General features: G+C 47.3%; 1 protein-coding gene across 1 annotated transcript in view; it reads left to right on the top strand.

Annotated features, from left to right (window-relative positions):
- Positions 1–19,814, top strand: part of UBR3 (ubiquitin protein ligase E3 component n-recognin 3) — a 169,937-nt gene that overhangs the window by 44,474 nt on the left and 105,649 nt on the right. Inside the window, exons 12-17 of the mRNA XM_066577805.1 lie at positions 197–286; positions 1,339–1,467; positions 1,549–1,601; positions 9,262–9,395; positions 9,904–9,991; positions 11,212–11,351. Of these exons, the coding sequence (XP_066433902.1) occupies positions 197–286; positions 1,339–1,467; positions 1,549–1,601; positions 9,262–9,395; positions 9,904–9,991; positions 11,212–11,351 (634 nt within the window). The remainder of the gene's footprint in view (positions 1–196; positions 287–1,338; positions 1,468–1,548; positions 1,602–9,261; positions 9,396–9,903; positions 9,992–11,211; positions 11,352–19,814) is intronic.

Genomic DNA, 19,814 nt, shown 5'->3' with positions numbered 1-19,814 from the left:
GGCGGCGTTATCACAGGAGAAGCTACAATTGTCTTCTCGCTGTGTAATAGATATGTGGAGAAAATGAGCCATGACCCCCTAGTAAGTAGGAATAATGATCTCGCTAATTATACCGTGCTCGCAGGCTTCTGTTAACACCTCTTTAGTCCAATGAAGATAAAATGTCCTCTTTTTTTTCCTCCCATCTTTCTGGCAGGCTGTTAAGTGTCAGGAAATAGATTTGGATTCTGTCTTACCGGACCAGGAAATGCTGATGAAACTGATGGTTCACCCGCTGCTCATTCAGGTACAGTGGTTGTGTCTGCCGGTGTTACACCGCTTATGAAGAAGCAGGGCATGGCAGCCACTGGTTGTTCAGAAAGTTGGTCATAGAACTTTTTTGGCAGGTTTTGTTGAGTCCCTGTAGCAATCGGCCGCTGGACGGTTTATCTCCACTCTGCTGTGCAAAAAATGCTTAAAAGTAAAATACAATCACTTTGTGTGTACTGCTCTAGTGGAGATCTACAAATTTTTTTGTGCAACTGTGCTTTCCAAAAACTTTTGACACATCAAAAGTTTTGATCACGGAGAGCGGGGGTGCGGAGAACCCCACTGATTGCTAGAACGATGCAGCTAAAGCGCTCTGTGGCGCTGGGCTCTGTCTATGAGCCAGTCTTCAGCTTGCCGGCAGGGGTCAGTTTAGCACCTCTACTGCTTTCTTTAAGCAAATTGTAAAGTTGCTTCCCTTTTTTCATCTTGCTCAATAACCATACCCCCAAGTATTGTATAGTCTGCATGCTACTTGGAGGTATGGTTATTGAGCCTGCCCTGCAGTGTATCAGGTAATGCATATTTGGCTTCTTTTTCTGTGCGTTATGTCTTTGTGCATTTTCTCTCACCTCTGTGATTTCCTATTTCATCTTGGTTGCATTGGAACTATGGTTGCCAAGTTGGAACTTTCCTTTTGTGTCCGAGTCCTACATAACCTTGCTCTCATGTCACTGAATCATAGCAGCTTAGTAGTTTAATTTAGTTGAAAAGCAGGATTTTACTTGCGGTACCAGTTAGTGGGCGCAGCTAATGCTTGCTGTTTACCAGTAGTTGCCAGCCTGCACCCTGACTTTGCATTGTATTGAGTTGCAAATCAAGGTGCAGCCCAGTAATTACTGGTAAATCACAGTCATTCCCCGTGGAGATGGGCTCTGTAGGGAATGGGTGTTTGTCGCCTATATATTGTAGTACACGGGTGGTAATGGTTTACAAAAGTCTTGCTCTGTGTCTACCGTTTACCACGAGGGACACATCCTTTTAAGGCATATTTACAATTCGTAGTCTTAATTTGTTCTGGTTTTATTGTAGGCAAGTCTGTCTGAAATTCACAGTAACATGTGGGTACGGAACGGCCTTCAAATCAAAGGGCAAGCCATGACCTACGTACAGTCTCATTTCTGTAATTCCATGATTGATCCTGACATTTACCTGTTACAGGTGAGTATGTTTAGTACTGAAAGTAACTGAACAGCAAGACTGTTTTCTGCTAAACTTACCCAATACTGTTTTCTTATTCAGGTGTGTGCATCCAAACTAGACCCAGACTACTTTATTTCTTCAGTTTTTGAAAGGTAGGATTGCCAAATATTGTATACTGCTGTTGTCTAGAATGAAGCTGCGGAACCTCTAAGCAAAATGGTGTGTCTGCTCGCTATCTGAAGGTGGCCTCGTACATTTTGTATTAAGCACATCTAAAGCTACCAAGCAGAGACAGCACCCTGCTGAGCACTTCTGCTACTTTATTGTAGTGATTGGGGAGTGGGGTGGGGATCTTCAGACCCCCACAAATCAAAACTTTTGACATGTACTTACGAAAAAACTTTTGGCATGTCATAGGAACAATTTCTAATTCTTATTTTTTGGTATTGTTATTTATTCCTTCTTCCTTATTTGCATGTATTTCCCAGAGGAGCGTGGATGGCCCTATAAGTCTTCTCACTCACCAACTAAGTATAAACGATACCCTTCCTGACCCACATCTATAGGTCCCGCACTAGCCAAACCATAAACCTACGGAACACTGATGAGGGGCAAAAAGCTTGAAACGCCTGTCTGTGTTATGGATTCAATTCCCAGTCATTGTTACAAGACTTGTATGAAGAGTCTAACATTGACTTCTAGGTGCTCTCCTTAAGGAGTTATGTTATCCCTCCCGACCCACGTCATAGGCCTCACACTAGGCAAGCCAGGATCCTACTGCATGCTGATGAGGGGGCAAACACCCTGAAACGACTGTCTGTGTATGCATGTCTGGTTTTATTCTCGATTCCCAATCATTGATTTAAAAGACTTGTTCAAAGTGTCTGACATTGATTTGAAGGAATGTTGCCATCCAATAGGTGGCGCTGCAGAGGTATTGTTCTATCTTCCTTATTTGTATATTTCCCAGAGGGGCATGCCTGGCCTTTTAAAGGCCCATTTACACGGAGCGATGATCACTCAAAGACCGCTCAAACGACCGTTTGTGTGACAACTTTGAGCGATCATTTTGCGTAAACTATGAAGTAGCTACTCAGCTGCTTAACAGCAATTAAGTGTGCAAATGAAGCCTTAGCTGAAGGCAGCAAATAGCGTGAGGGCTCTTATCTGCTTTCAGTTCTTTTGTTCTCCAGCTGGAAACAATGCTATCAGCACTATCCACGGAGAACTGCTGATAGGGCTGAATGACGATTTTTAGGTTGGACTGAATTTAACGGTTAGCTAGCAGTGCAGGAGAAGTGCACGTTTACACGTAACGGTTATCGCTCAAACTATGGCTTTTTAGCGATTTTTGGTTCAATAAGTTTTTATTAGGACAGATATTCTAGTAGAACAGGGCATATGCAATAATTACACATCAATTTCAGTGCATTTTGACATAGGAACTTTTGCTTAGTTCGCCCCTCCTTCACCCGATTTGGTGAGGTAAATCAATTTGTCCTCAGTTTTAAGATAACAATAATTTTCTAGACTCGAGCTTATGTTCTGGTACAACTACAAAATGAACTTCAGGGGAGGGGGGACAACAGTTAGAAAGAAAGAGAGAGGAGAAGAATAAGGGGGGAGGGGTGCAGGGGGGGGGGGGCGGGATAGGACGGGTCACCCTACCTTTCTTGTTTGGCTATCTTGTTGTTTGGGTCTGTTGGCGTTGGGGGGGTCTCGGTGTGCAGGCTTCCCTTCACGTGGTGTATCAGACCTCTCTCTCTCGGGTTTCGGCCAGGTGGTTCCCCGGTCTAGGAATCAAGTGAGAGAAGGGGCGGACCCTCTGGGCGTTCGGGGAGGCAGCAAGCCTCGGGTTGCCCACTCTGTGGCCTCGGTGGTGGATCTAAACTCCAGCCAGGGGCGCCAGAGCGCGAAGTAAGCTTCCATTTTCATTACTTCGCTTGCTCTCATCTCCTCATATCTAGCTAGTTCGTTAATGGCTTCGACCCAGTGTGTCCTGGAGGGAGCGGCATCAGACCGCCAGATCCTCGGTATAATCTGTCTGACCGCCTGATCCTCGGTATAATCTGTCTGACCGCCTGTACAAAAAAGTGCAAGAGGCCTTTCTTTACCCTGGATATGGAGCCCGGGAATATAGACAATACCCCCAGCTCAAGAGTGGGTTGCATGTCTTCGCCACTCAATTTGTTGTATAGACTAACTACATCTCTCCACAAGGAGGCTATCGGCGGGCAGTTCCACCAAATGTGAGACATGCTTCCGGTAGAGTTTGGGCATCTCCAGCACGCTGGGTTGAGTTGTGGGAGCATTTTGTGCAGCCTGGCTGGGGTTCTGTACCAGCGAGAGATTATTTTAAAATTTAGTTCTTGGAGTCTGGAGTATACCGACCCCTTGTGTGTCAGAGCAAAGGCTTTGACCCAATCAGTCGGCTGCAAGCGCCTCCCCAGTTCCTCTTTCCACGCGTGGACAAAGTCTGGGGGACCGTCCTCCATCTCCCGGTCCAGCATCATCTTGTAAAGCACTGAAATTGGGTGGCTGATGGGGGCCGTGGACGTGCACAATTTCTCAAAGTCGGTGGGGGTCTCCTGCCCCCCGGGGCTCGGGACTCAGGGTGTCTATAGCGCTCCTCAGCTGGAAGTATTCCACGTCCCTGGGGGAACGATGCGTCCTTCAAATAATTCCGTCAATGGTTTCAGTTTATCTCCTGTCATTACGTCTCTCAGTCGTGGCGCGGGGTTTATTGACGTGGTCGCTAGGGTTTTTCGGTGTAGGAAGGCCTCAAATTGGGGATTAGCTAGTAGGGGTGTAAGGGGGCCTGGAACTGAGATCAGCTCTGTATCTCTTGCGAAGCCCGACCAGGCTCTTGTTAGCTGGTTCAGCAGTGGGGACACTACTGGAAGGCGCCTGGTTAAGGTCTGCGGGATCCAGAATATTCCCTGAGTCTGCCTGGCATCTAGGTTGTATTCCAGTTCGACCCAGAGCTTGGAGCTCCGGTTCCTGAGCAGGTTTAGCACGCAATTCACTATGTTAGCTTTATAATACAGTGAGAAGTCTGGGAGGCCCAGGCCTCCTCTGGCTTTGTCTCTAGTCAGGGTTCTGTATTTAAGTCTGGGACTGCGGCCTCGCCAAATGAATTTTGTGATCAGGGAGCGGATATGCTTAAAATAGGCTCTGTGCAGTTTTATGGGGAATGCTTGGCATATATAAAGGAACCTTGGTAGGACATCCATTTTGACCGCGTTCACCCTTCCCGCCCAGGATAGGAAGAGGGGGCTCCATTTCCCCAGGTCTCTCTCTAGGTTTGTTAAGAAGGGCTTAAAGTTTAGGTCGTGCACGTTTGCGGGATCTTCCGGCAGTTGTATTCCCACGTATTTGAGGGATTTCGTTTGCCATTTGAGTGGGAAAAGTTCCTGTAGGGAGTGTGCTTCATCCCTTGGGAGGGAGATATTTAGCATTTCGTTTTTTTGCAGGTTGATTTTGAAGTTGCTAATCGCACTAATTTTGTCAAATTCCTGCAGTAGGACCGGAATCCCCCCACTCGGGCAAGATAGATATAGCAGGAGGTCATCCGCGAATAGAGCGAGTTTAAGCTCCCTCTGACCCAGTTTAACGCCTCTTATGGCATCATTTTTTCTTATAGCGTTGGCCAGGGACTCCATCGTCAATATGTATAAGAAAGGGGACAGCGGGCAGCCCTGGCGCGTTCCGTTTCGTATGAGGATACTATCTGAGAGGGCGCCGTTGATGCTGACCCTCGCCGAGGGATTCCCGTACAGCGCCATTATCCACTCCCTCATGCGGGGTCCCAGTCCCACTCTCCCCAGTGTGCCCTCTAAGAACCTCCATCCGACCCTGTCGAAGGCCTTTTCGGCATCGACCGCCATGAGGCACAATGGGGACCCCTCCTGTCGGGCACGTGAGATCAGTGACATGGTTTTTATTATATTATCCCCCCCCCCCCCTCTCTTCCCGGGACAAACCCCACCTGGTCTCTATGTATTAGTTTCGGGATGTATGGCTGAAGTCGGGTGGCGATTGACTTGGCGAAGAGTTTAACGTCTACGTTTAGGAGTGAGATAGGTCTGTAATTACCACACTCCGTAGCGTCTTTCCCTGGTTTGGGTATTACGACCAGGTGTGCCTGCAAGGCCTGAGTCGGGAAGGGGCAGCCTCTGTTTATTGCGTTGAAGGAATTGGTCAGCAACGGGGCTAATTAGTTTTTGAATAGTTTATAGAATTTTGGGGACAGTCCGTCCGGGCCCGGGCTCTTGCCTACTTTTAGCTCTTTGATGAGAGCTGAGACCTCTGTGGGAGAGAAGTCCTCCTCCATTTCCGCGGACGCTTCCGGGTCTATAGGCCCAGGAGCGTGGCTGTCTAGGTATTCCTCGACATCACTATCCCTCAGGGTCTGAGCGGGGTCTCTCTCTGTTATATAGGCTGCTGTAATATTCGCGGGAGACCTCAAGAATTTCGGTGGTTGAGTGGGCTACTCCTCCCTGTCGCTTTTGTATTTTTGGGATGTAGGTCAGGGGGGCCTTGGGGTGTAGAGTCTTTGAGAGCCATTTCCCACATTTATCTCCATACTCGAACGCGCATCTGCGCATCTTGTCTCTGAATCCTAGTGTCCTTTGGTCGAGTATCGAGAGGATTTGTTGACGTATTGTGGAGATTTCTATTTTCGTGTTCTCTGTGGGTCTACCTTTGTTTAGTCTCTCTTTTGTCTGTAATTCTTCTAAGAGTCTTTTTAGTTTTGCTGACCTGTCTTTTTTTAAGCGGGATCAGTGGGAGATGAAGACGCCTCGTAGGACGCACTTCAGGGCTTCCCATTTAATGGGAGGGTCCGTGGGGTCTTCCCTATGTGTCTCCGCAAACGTCTCTGTTGTTTTTTTGATGTCTCCGGCACAGACAGTGTCGTTAAGTTGTCGTTGAGTTTCCACTGAAATGTTTTGGGAGGTCCTCCCATTCTAGAGAGACCCCCATAGATAGGGGCATGGTCTGACCATAGGAAGGGGCCTATGGAGCACGAGGGGCTATGGTCCAATAGTCTGTGGGATATAAAAAGATAGTCTATTCGGCTGTAGCTGTTGTGCGCAGCCGAATGGAAGCTATAGTCCCTGACCCCGGGGTGCAAAATCCTCCACAGGTCCACCAATCTCAGCCTATCTAGTTCTTTTTTGAGTGTGCGACGTGCTGTGTGGGAGATGGGGGACTTACCAACCGACGAGTCCAGTCCCGGGTCCATCACTAGATTAAGGTCGCCACCTAGAATCACGTCAGAGCCATCGGCGAAGTCAGCCAGTTTTCTCAGGGTTGTCAGCCCGAAGGAGATCTGGTCCTGAGTGGGGAAATAAATGTTAGCAAATGAGATTATTGAATTCATGACCTCTAGTTTTAAGAAGATGTAGCGACCCTGTGGGTCGACCATTTGATCGATCATCACATGTTGGAAGGACTTGTGTAGTGCCACCGAGACCCCCCCCCCCCCCGCCTTTTTTGTGGGGTGCGGTCTGTGGACCCACGTGGTGTAGAATTTAGAGGAAAGGCGTGGGATGTTGTCAGCTTTAAAGTGGGTCTCTTGCAGCATGGCTACCATTATTCTTTTCCTGTGTAAGTGGTACAGGACTTGGCTTCTTTTTCCTGGAGTATTCAGGCCTTTAACATTGTAAGTGCAGACTGTTACGTTGGCCATATCTCTGGTAATGGAGTGAGCGTGTTTTGGAGTGTTAGGTGACCAATCTTAGGGTGTGTGTGTGTGTGTGGGGGGGGGGGGGAGGGGGGAGGCGCAAGTGGGAGGGAAGGGAGGGGGGAGTGGAAGGACAGAACAGAAACAGACAGGAGGAAGAAAACAGATATGGGGTGAGGCCCCATTAAACTTTCCTCAGTGCAGTTTAAGGAAAACACCTTACGTGGCAGCGCCCGGGCTGCACCCTCTGCTGGGGAACGGACGACACCTGGCACCGGAGCTGTGCCCCTTTACGGCCGTGGCTAGGACAAATAGAACAGTTAAACAGTATAACATTTTTAAGGCTATAGCTTAGTAGCACCATTCTCAGGTGCGTTAGTAATGTCTCTGGAGTGGGTCTCTGGAGTGGGTGGGCAAGCGAGAACATCGGCTTGCGTTAGTCTCTTGACAGTTGGTCGGCATATCAGGAGAGAGGATCTGGGTTGTCAGCGTTTGGTTTTGTCACTGGCTCTTTGCTATGGGGAGCCCACAGCTGGTGCCAGCGCCCCTTCGCGCCTGGGCCAGTCTGGTAGGTTGATCATCGGAAGTTCGAATGTGTACAGGAAATTGGGCAAATCCCCCAGGGACCTAAAGGTTGCTCTTTTGTTCCCTTTGCGTGCCTGCAGTTGGAAGGGGTAGCCCCATTGATATAGAATGTCTTTGTCTTTCAGCGCCGTCAGTAGTGGTTTTAGTGCTCTTCTTTGTTGAAGCGTGCGGCGAGACAGATCTTGTAGGATGAGGATGGGGGACCCCTTGTAGCGTAGGTTTCCGGCTTCTCTAGCGCCTCTCATAATCTGTTCCTTCTCCTGGAAGAAGTGCACTCTGCACACTACGTCTCGCGGCCTTACGGGGTCTGCGGAGTGCGGGCCCAGGGTGCGGTGTATTCCGTCAATCTCTATGAGGTCTTCTGGTGGGCGTTTCAGCAAGTCGTTAAAGAATTTTTGTGCCCAAGTAGCAAGTTGGTTGTGCTCCACCCTTTCGTCTAGGCCTCTTATGCGCAAGTTGTTCCGCCTATGGCGGTTTTCAAGGTCGTCTAAGTGAAGAAACAACTCTGAACTTTGGGCCGACTGTGCTTGGATGACCTTTCTGTGCGAGTCGACAGTGTCTATTAGCTTTCCCTGTATTTCCTCCACTTCCCCTAGGCGTTGGCCTACGTGTAGGATATCTTTTTGTAACCCTGTAATGTCTCTCGTGAGATTGTTCAAGCTTGTACAGAGATTCGTCCAGATCTCTCTTGGTGGGTAGTGCACGCAAGTGTGCTCCTCTTCACGGTGTGGGTCTGTTGGAGAATATTGGCGTGGGCCCCTTATGCTTGCCCCTGGGGAGGGTGGGTAGGGGGAGCCTGGGGGGCTACGGGGCTCTTGGGATGTTTCTGGGTCTTTTGTGCCTTTTGTGGGCCGCCCCTTCCCCGCTGCTGTTTGTGTGCCTGGTGGAGAGTACTGTGACACAGCCTGTGGTGCTGCTGTGTCAGGGTGATCTTTTTCTGACCTGTATTGCGTTCCTCCTGGAGACTGTGAGCGATTTCTGGGTCTGGGCTCCCGGGTCTGGCAGCTTGCGCTGTCTTCTGAGTCGTCCGTCTCAGCGGCTCTCTCCCTCTGCACACTGCTGCTGCTGGGGCGCGCCGGACCTCCCGTTGGCGCCATCTTGATTTTCCCCCGCACGCCGGCCACCTCTGCTTGCGGTCTCAGGAACGGCTCCAAACTGCCTCTGCTATGTTCCGGGGTGCGCCCCGAGGTGCTCTGGGCTCTCCTGCGCCCCATGGTGTCTCTCTGTGCCGCTGGATCTGCCTATGAAGCCTTGGGGAAGCCGCGGCCGCCGGAGCGCGTCTCAGAGGCGACTTACTCCTGCATCAGGTAGCTCCGCCCCCTTTTTAGCGACTTTTGAGCAATCACCGCTCCGTGTAAATGGGCCTTAAGTCTTCCTACTCGCCTTCTAGTTGTCTCCACACAACTTCTAGGTGCTCTACTTAAAAAGAAACTATGTCCGTGCCAATTTATTTGATATAAACATGCCTAATACTTAAATTTACGTAATTCCAGTTGCATTAATAGCCGCCTTCTTCAAATGTTCTTTCTTTCATCACTAAGGTTTAAGGTTGTAGACCTTTTAACAATGGCCTCCCAACACCAGAACACCGTTCTTGATTCTGATCATGAAAGGTCGATGCTTGAAGGCGCGCTGACGTTTCTTGTTATCCTGTTAAGCCTTCGTTTACATTTAGGTAAGTCATGTGGCTGTTTTGTTGGGTGTTTGGCTTCTCTATAAAATGAATTTAAAGGGAATCTGTGAGCTACTTTGAGACCTATAAGATAAACTCACAGGCTGGAAGTAGCTGACATGCTAAGTCCTGGGATAGAAGTTTAATACTTACCTTCCTCGCTGTTCCTCTATGTCAACTGTCAAACCTGCCACTCAACGTTTGCTGCAGACTATAGTCACACATAAAACGAGAGGACTACTTTTCTCTCCAAGTAGAAGTTTTTCAGTACACTATATGGTACATTAAATAGTATTTACCATTGTAACCATTGAAAAATGCAACTTGTCCCACAAAAAACAAGCCCTCATACACCTACGTCGACAGATAAATAAGAGTGGGGGAGCAAAAAATGGAGAAAGTAAAAGGGCCACGTCCTTAAGGGGTTACAGATCTGTTGTATACAGCATGTAGTATGTTTTGACTTAAACGTATCAAGGACTTCAATATTGTTTTTTCTTTTCTGGTTTAGGAATGACTGATGACGAGATCCTCCGAGCAGAGATGATAGCTCAGTTATGTATGAATGATCGCACCCACAGTTCACTTCTTGATCTGATATCCTTTTACAAATATTTGTGGATTTGTCTCATTTGTATTGGTTTCAATTGCATTTAAAGAGAACATTTATGCGGCACAGCTCAGAATATCCTCTTTTTAGGGCGCCTGCACATGGGCGGGTCGGACCCCACATGCGGGATTCCCGCAGCGGAGTTCGCCCCGATGCTCCCTGTGTATCTGTCTGGCATCTTTTTCTAAACTGCGGATGTGCTGCCCGGCGCTCTTTGGCGCATGACGCGAATCCTGCGACACTTCTGCAGCGCTCACTGTGGAAGTGCCGCGGAACTGACGACTTCCATTGATTTCAATAGAAGCCGTCTGTGCGTAGCCCGCACAGAATCCCGCTCGTGGAGATGAAATCACATATTTCCATAACATGCTATGGGGCAGTATCGGTCCGGAGGCGGACGCCCATCGCCGACTCCGAAATGCAAATCCGCCCGTGTGCAGAGGGCCTTAAGCTAGCTCATCCCTTGGTCATAAGCGGTAGTGTTTTGTATGCAGTGGTCTGTTAAGTAACCTGAATTCAAAATGCATTATAATGTAGTGTAAGTGTTTTATACTTCGCTCCATCACGAGCTACCTGTGAGTGCTATAAAACACATGTACACAATAATCGGCACACAGCACTGTTGTACTGACCTTAGCAGAAGGGTCAGTGGCAATCTGCAATGCACCTTGTCCCTAGAACAAGTGTTCACCCTCGATCTGTGTAAGAACATAAAGTGCATAAACATTTGCGCTTACCTGCATTATGTACACGGATGAACTGTATGATGGCTTACCCCTCCAAGGATGTAAGACTTACAGTAGTATTAGCAATAGTCTAACGTCACTGAAAAGGGGAAAAAAAATTTTTTTTAAACTGTGTTCTCATCCCATAAAGTGATGGTGTTTTGTTGTGTCGTGCCATCGCCTTATAATTGGGACCGTGTCTCGGCCACCGACTGTGTAGGGGAACCGCAACCTGTATAGCTGGATGGCCAGAACCTCTGCTGCGAAGGAAAACTCTGAATCCAGTGGATTCAGCACTGCAGCCCCTTCGTTCTCTTAGCCCAGAGGTTGGACCCCACTTTATGGGATGAGAACACCCTTTTAAAATATCAACATAAACCCACTCTTAGGAAATCCTTGGTCCTCTGTAAGTGATGAATCCCTTTCATTCATGTTTTTGTAACAGAACACTCTTAGTTTGTTTTCCTGAACTTCTAGTTTACATTCCAGAAAGCCCCAATCCCAAGAGTGGAATAATGCCGGGAAGCTGCAGCTTTGAATCTGTGTTATCTGCAGTTGCTGATTTTAAGGCTCCTGTATTCGAACCTGGAGGCTCCATGCAACAAGGGATGTACACACCTAAGGGTAAGTATCTGTATACACATTGTAAAAAAAATATGCAACACTTAGGAGCTGTCAAAATCGCATGAAACTTTCTGTGGGATAATATTGATAGAACTACAATAGAAAAGCAAAAAAGTAACTTTATTGTGGGAATCTGACTTCTTGGGCATGGAGGCTCTAGTATCCTGTTGTACCGCCTCTAGCTTGGATACAAGATGTGATACAGGTGGGCATAGAGGCTCTAGTACCCTGTTGTACCGCCTCTAGCTTGGATACAAGATATGATCAGGTCGGGAATGAAAGCATACAGGTTCTGTATGGTATCCTGCGGCATATCACTCCACATTTGCTGTAACGGAGCCTCTAGATGGGGAAAACGGATAGGTTGTTTGAAGTTGGTGTTTCATACATGTTCTATTAGCGATAAATCTGGTGACCGGGCAGCCACAGAAGTGTGACAATGTTGTGGAGGCTCCTGTGACCCCCTTGTGTGTGTGGCCGAGCATTATCCTGCTGGGAAATGCCTCTTGGAAGCCGCCATGAGAGGAACACATGTGGCTGCAGGACGTCCTGAACAGATCGTTGAGCTGTCATTGTCCCTCGTGCCACTACTGGGGGTGACTCTGTCATGTGATGGCCCCAAGACCGTTACACCAGCAGTGGGGGTAGTGTGCCGCTTTATGCAAAGGCAGGATTGAGGCGCTCATCCAGAGGTCTCCAGACATAAACGCGAACGCCGTCAGTGCCCAAACTAAACCTAGATTCATGGCTGAAGACAACCAGATTCCACTCTGTAGCGTCCAATTTCGTTGTTTATGACACCATGCAAATGGAAAGTCCAAAAAGATAGATATGGCAGCATCAGCGAATGATTCAATCAAATCATTGCATCACAAAAGATCCTTCATTATTGATCCAGAATAAAAATACATGCAGGCAACATTTCAACTCCTAACAAAGTCTTTGTCAAGCTGAGACTGTTTCTTCTATTTCTTGCTACCACTGCAAATCGAGATGGTGAGTGTCAGAGGGTGTACGTGGAATGGGCGCCGGGGAGACCAAATGTCCTTCAGCCAAGCGCCTGGACATTGTTCCGACAGACGAAGGGGCCGGTAACAACGGGGCCACCTGTCTGTGGATGGCGGACAATGAAACAGAGCTGTCATGCTCCTCAGATGATCCTCTCTACTGGTGGTCTGTCGAGGGCATCCTGTGCCCGGTCACCTTGTGTGCCCTCACTCATCCACTGGTCCCAACACTACCTAACAGTCTGGTCAGAACAGCCCAGGTGGGGGGCAAATCATCAATACGACCATCCAGCTCCTTGTATTCCAATAATGCGCCCCTCTCAGACTCTGGTAACGGGATGACATCTCTTCTCTGCGTCGTAGAGGTGTCTAGTGGTTAACGAGCTCCACACAAGCGGAAGAGGTCACTACACACAAAAAGCCTCTGAGAGCCTTTTTATAGGCCAAGAGGAAACCAGGTTTAGGGCTTCAAGTGGCGAGACCATTCATCTAATCACACCACAACTCTCATCATATACATATCTGCCTGAGATGTAACTGCATGCTGAGTTTTATAGCAAAACTAATATATATATTTTATATAGTGTATGTATTGTCGCTGTAGAGACTACATCAGTAGTGTGACATTCCTGTAGTTCTTGGTGTGACCTCCGCCCTGTCACAGCTCTCCGTTTCGATCAGAGCTATAGATGGATACATGGATATGATACAGGGACTCTGAATTTTGTACTTTTATGATGATAAAATAATTAGTTCTAAAGGGACCGGATTATACTCCTTTTTGGCGTAATTGCGGGCTAGGGGAGTTCTCGCTCATGGTGCAGGAGTCTTGGAGGCTGCAGGAGTGCTATACGTGCACCAGCTGATCTCTGCTGATACAGTTACATCCTCTCAAAAACTGCAGTCAGATTTTCGCTTGCCTCACATGTACTATTTCCGATTTTTACAGGAGCTCTGATCTTCAGGTGAAGCAGGACGCCATCCTTGACATATTGGCATTATAAGGGTCTAAGGCAGAATTATTTCTGTAGTTTACAGATCCCTCCTTCAGGATCATTTGACCAGCTACCCCCTTAATTAGACTAGATGGGAAGATAATGTGAGACCTATTACAGAGGGGTAGTGGGTAGATGCGTTGGAAGCCTTTGCCCAGATATTATTCCTACCACACAGGATGTATAGGGTACACAACTGCCTATTTAAGGTGGGTGTCCATGCGAATTCTCACTGCTGTTGTATGATGGAGCAGGCAGATATTCTATGCATATTGTGGAGCTGTACTCATCGTGCTAATTTCTGTGCTACTTATTATAGTAGACACTATCAGTAATAGTAAATCTGATAACTGATGTCTGAAAAACTGCTATACAACAACTCTTATCTACTTAGGAAGTTGATTAGTTATGCATTGGGTGATGGACGCTCCACCTTCCCATAGGGAGTATATAAATAAAGTAAATGTCTATTTATACCTAGGACTGTAACATGATGGCATCCTCTGCGTCTAGAGGAAAGAAGGTTTCTACACTGACATAGAAGGGGGTTCTTTACTGTAAGAGCAGTGAGACTACAGAACTCTCTGCCTAAGGACATGGTGATGGGAAACTCACTGAAAGCATAAGAGGGGCCTGGATGCTTTTGAGCGTTAAAATATTTTGTGTTACAGTCACTAATTACTTCAGAAGAGTCGATGATCCAGAGATTATTCAGATTGCCAGGTTGGAGTCGGGAAGGATTTTTTTCCCCTTAAGTGAGGAAAATTGGCTTCTACCTCATTGGGTTTTTTTTGCCTTCCTCTGCATCAATATTGGGGGTTAGTGGGCAGAATTGGATAAACCTATGTCTTTTCTCAGCCTAACATAGTATGCTATAATGTTAAAGGAAAGCCCTGGGCCCCGTGGCTAGACCCCCCTGGCTTGGCTTCATTTTTTTTTTAGTTAAAGATCTACTGGGCCCTCCAGTTCCCCTGCTTTACATGGTAAGACTTCTGCAGTCATAGGCTAGGAAATAAGTACACAAGCTCTGGGCTACATTGGTCGCTTAGGGATTAGTAGTGATAAAGGCTGTTCTTTCTGCTTTCTATGTGAGCCTTCGGTAAGGCTCTTCTCTACATAGGTCTGTGTATAACACGTCTGTATCCTTATCTATTTTTCCTTTGGGCTCATGTCCATGGGCGTTCTTTCAATGCGTATTACACGTGCTTTCCATGGCCACGGTATACGTGGTGAATGGAGTCAATGAAAGTCAATGGACTTTCACTGATCCATGCACCTGTGTGTATAGACACTGTGTTGATACACATGAGAAATAGATCTCAGCATGCTCCATTTCTCTGCGTACCATGTAGTGTGAATCCTGTACAATTGTATGGGCAGTGTATGCAACGCTGTCAATTTTCAATACATTGTGTATGGGCGACGTTTTCATGCACAACCCCCGTATAAAACCGAGCAGGGAATCTTAAAGTTCCACTGCGCATGTCCGTGTACATGCGATACATGGGCATGTGCAGTAAACTCGTGCTCTCTGCCGGCAGAGCTGATATTTACAAATACCGGTAAGACGCTGCAGGCAGACCTGCAGCGTTTTACCAATACGGCCGTGGACAGGAGGCCATATACATGTACATTTTATATGTATTGCTATTTGCAGACTGCCAAATTGTTTTGGATATTTTATTTTTCTAGCGGGGTGTATTAAAATACACTATAAGGCCGCCTGCAGACAGCTGGGTCAGATCCCGCTTTGAGAATTCTCGCAGCGGGATGCGGACCCGTGCCCCTGCAGAGACCTGCAGCTCACCCACTCCCGGCATCTTCCGTCTCTGCTATGCGCCGGCTGCCGGCCAGCTGGCCCGTCACTACTGATTTTTCTATGCAGGCCTCTGCAAGACCCGCACAGAAATAGAACATGTTGCGATTTGTTTTCTGCGCCTGTTTTCACGCGGACAAATCGCGGCTGTGTGCATAGGGTTGCATTACAAAACGCAATCCTATGCAGGTGGGCACGGGCGGAAATTGTGCGGGAAATCCCGCCGTGGAATTTCCGCCCGTGTGCAGGGGGCGTTGTAGGACCGGTGAGCTGGGGGCGGAGCTACAGTGCTGGCCGGTAAACTGCTCTATGCATGCTGGAACTTGTAGGTAACAGTCTGTTGCTGGGTTGTAATGCATGCACACGCAGAAGTAGATCAGTGGCTGCACAGGATGAAGAAGAGGGTCCAGAGCGGCAGACAGAAGAGGCAGAGGCAGGGTACTGCTACTTAGCTGTAACTCCTAGATTTCAGCATTTCCAGAATTGCCTTTTTGTGCCTGCAAACAATGTTTTTTTTCTTTATCAAGCAATCTGAGGGCCGTCAGCGTTTTGCCTCATCTTGCCTTGGTCTTGTGAACTAGTATTCAGCTGTGCCCCAGCCACACTGCCTTCTAAAACCGCTCTGCCCGTTGTGACGTCCCTTGGAAAGCTCTGCCAGCCACAGTACCCCTCACCCCCAAGTAACAGTCGAGCCAGCTGCTATGAGGATCACCGACCCTCTAACTGTACCAGCTGCTGTAGGGCGGCTCGCCCTCAATAACGATACCGGCGGCTGCGGGGGTCTTCTTTCTCAGAGCTGTCCCTGTAGCAGAGAGTTGCCCCAGAGAGGGATCTACTAGCAGATAGTTCTGCAGGGAAACCAATGATTGTTCTTTGCGGAATCCTCGTTAACGTTATAATCACTGGAATGTATGGATTATAGACATTTACATAGGCGTCCATTGATGCACTCCTCAATGTATTCTAGAATAACTTAGTAGGACACTGCGATCCATGAAAAGGCATGAGGCTTCCATGCCTTATACACATCCACCGCTTGGTGGCGCTAGTAGTCTGCACAGTTTTATGCAGCTTTTCTACAACCCAGTTATGTTAAAATAGTCTGAAAATTCTGGGTTTAAGCTCATGATTCATGAAACGACTCATTGAGCACTGCCTGCAATCCAAGTAAATACCAGTTTAGTGGGGCGGAACTGATGAGCTGATACGTTCTGTCAGGGCTTCTCTTATGGAGTGGATCTTATAGTAGGATCAGCTGTTCTTGCACTCATTGTGATAATTGTAGGAAAGCTGCTAAATGAAGGTGTTTGGGTTTATTGTAATATTTGCTGTAATGAAATGACGTAAATGATATATAAATATAATGGCGTTTAAGAATTGCCCATTGTGTCAGTCGTGCTGCTTGTGGGATGGATGGCCGGGGTGTATGAAGGATTTGTCGCCTCTCCTGACGTCTCTAAGTAAATTATCCTATTCCCCATAGCATTGCAGCTGCTTTTCTAAGAACTCTGCGGTTTCCTCTGTTATACCTTCTAGAAACTTACCGTATTTTTCGCTCCATAACACGCAGCTAGGTTTAGAGGAGGAAAGTAGGGAAAAGAAGATTTTGAACACACCCAGCGAATTTTCTTTCTCTACCACAGCAGTAGCAGCGCAGCTCTGAAACAGCGGTGTCGTGGTACAGCGGGAGAAAGGGAGTAAGCTGATTGGTGGGGATGGTGGAGCAACAGCCGTTCCCACTGGCGCTCACCAGTCAGCAGTACATACGGGTGACCGTGCAGAGGCAATGCTCTCCTCCCCTGCTATGAATGTATGCGGATGGGCGATCCTGCAATAGAGCCAGCCAACTTGAAGTTCGGCACGTTCAGTTTATAAGACGAGCTGACCAACCCCCTACTTTGGACGGTGGGGGAGTGTGCCTTAGGCTGCCTTCACACGCGAGATATGCAACCCATTCTTTTGAATGGGGTCATACACATGAGCAATGTTTTCCTGCACAGCACCGCGATGCTATGCGGGGAACACGTTCTATCTTTCTGCGAGATCGCCCATTGTTTTTCCTGGGGCCGACATCATTGAAAACAATGGGAGAACTCTGCGATCCTCTGCTGTGGCTGTGACAGCCGGGGATTCCTTCAGCCCCGCAGTGATCCGAGGCCGGTTTCACATGACAACACCTCACATCCACGGGGCTTTCATGTGGTGGGGAGTGTGATATCGGGCCGTGAATCACAGCCCATTGTCGCCCTCGCCAGTGTAAAGGTGCAGGGAAAAATACGGTATGTTTAAATTGACTACTGGGAGCGTTGCCACTTGTGGATGCTTCCCAAACACAGATTGACATGGTTCAATACACTCGGGGCTAATTAAACTATGTAGGGACACCCCCTTTGACAAGAGCAATGGTAACATCCACTTCTCAATGTAAATCATGAATTTCTCAGGAGGAATAACAGAGGAACTGAAAATCTCAAGGAAATATGCGATTCTGTTTTATACTCTGTGAGGGAAACAAATTAATTTACTGCACAAACTAATGTCTCCAATGTCTGACAACATTCTTAGGCTGCTCTCACACAAGAACGCGGCAAAGTGCCACAATTTTATACGCAGCCTTTGCCGCGATTTACAGGAAGCCGTGTCCGACAGCGTGTTTTATTGCACCCCATCATTATGATGGGTGATGAGGTGTGCTAAGCGGACAAATCTTTGCCATCTAAAGCCGGCCCGCTCTTTCGGAAAAGATTATACTCCAGTAGGCATCTATAGTGCATATGTTGGTGACCCCCGGCGGGGGCTGCATGCGGCAGCGATACATATGGGCGGGGTCTTTTTCTACAGCACAGCTCATTCTGATCGCGTTACTGTTTTTTGTTTTTTTCTTGATTTTTTTATTTTTTTAATTTTTTTAATTATTATTAAATACAAACTGGTGTCCTGAATACATTTTGATGTTCATATTTTGGGGATTTCAGTGGAAGTTGCACTGCAGTATCAACCTAAGCTGTTGCGCTCTGGTCATCTTTTTCTGTTTCCTGCGCTGATCACGGTGATGGCACCCCCGGAAATTGGCTAATCCATGGGATCTGAGCTGCAAGAGCCATCGGGAGCCAGAATCTGTCCCCCTTGGCTTCTGTGACGAGCAAAATGTGCCTATGAAGTCAGCTTATAGACCCTTTGACCCAATGCACATGTTTGTGCGCTGTATTATGGGCTTGTGAACTATGATGCCTGTAGCATCGGTTTTTATTTTGTAGGAAGCACTCTGATATATTTTGTAACTCAATTGGCAATAACTCTTTGCCCATCCCTATAACTGCATAGGTAGAGGAACTAAACCTAACCAGCTGCTGAAAGGTTAAACTGAGACGCTCTTCACAAAACATCTGCGTATCTAACTGTGTAGATCACCAATCTTGTAATATATTTACAGTAAACATTTTGTCATTTTATTTTACCACTGAAAATCAAGTTTTAAATGCCTGCCACTAGGGGGCTCCTTTCCAGCACCTTTTGGCAATCCACTGCCTGTGGTTGGGCATTTGGCTTTTCTAGTAACAGGGACATGAGAACACTGGTACTTACTACATGCAACGCAGCAGGTATTCAGGTGCTGATTGGAGCAGGGAAGTGAGAGAGGAAGTCCCAACCAGTACAGTACCGGCTGAATGGCTGGCTTAGGAACTGCCCCCCTCTTATACATGGATTGAAAACAGCGGGGTAGCAGAAAAATGGGAAAATTTATGTTGGAAATGGAATTGATGGAGCTCAAAGTGGATGCAAACAGCAGCGGACAATGAAGATCTGGGCTCCTTTTTGAAAAACGTTTTTGAATATTCAAGTACGCCTTAAGTGCATTCTCTGCTATATTACCGTGAATCACTTGCCCACAGGATACAGCAGCAACTCTTCCAGGGCATTGTAACACAAAATATATAGTTGTTCTTCAATTTGCATTTACTTGACCTTTTCTGTAACCCTGATCTGACATGATTCCACACCTTTCAGGGCTTACATTGTATCTTGTAGCGTATTCTATTTGTCTTGGTTTATTGAGAGACACACTTTAAATTGGTTACTCTTAGTTTTAAAAAGGGGGAAAAAACAGCCTGGGAGATAATTTAATGTATAAGCCTTTCTGCAGCATTCCCCTCCTATCCGGTAATGGCGGCCGCCCGTTCTTGGGCTGGTATTGAATTGTAACAAATATATTGTTGATTACAACCTTGAGATAAAATATCATTTTACATATTATGGCTGTTTGTTTAATAACATCTCACCAGTGTTAGTGTTGATACACACGAGAAATAGATCGCAGCGTGAGCCCTATACATTGGAATAGACAACGTATGAAACGTTGACCATATGCAACACGTTGCATGCGGGCGGCATTTTTATACAAAAAATAAAAAGTCACGCTGCGCATGTGTATGAGTTATGGTCTCTGCCAGGGTTTACAAATAGCAGTAAATTGCTGCTGGGAGACCTGCCGCCTTTTACCCATACGTACGTGGGCATGAGCCCTTAACCCCTTAGTGACAGCCCTATCGTAAAACTACGTCCTGCTGTTGCAGGACGTGTATTGAGGGAGGTAGCGCCGCTATCTCCCTCCATACAGCGCGGGTATCGGCTGTTTATTACAGCT

Source organism: Eleutherodactylus coqui, chromosome 8 (genome assembly GCF_035609145.1).
Source record: "Eleutherodactylus coqui strain aEleCoq1 chromosome 8, aEleCoq1.hap1, whole genome shotgun sequence".
In the NCBI taxonomy this organism is placed as follows: domain Eukaryota; kingdom Metazoa; phylum Chordata; class Amphibia; order Anura; family Eleutherodactylidae; genus Eleutherodactylus; species Eleutherodactylus coqui.
Note: the sequence above shows the minus strand (reverse complement) of the source record. Positions and strands in the feature narration are given on the sequence as shown.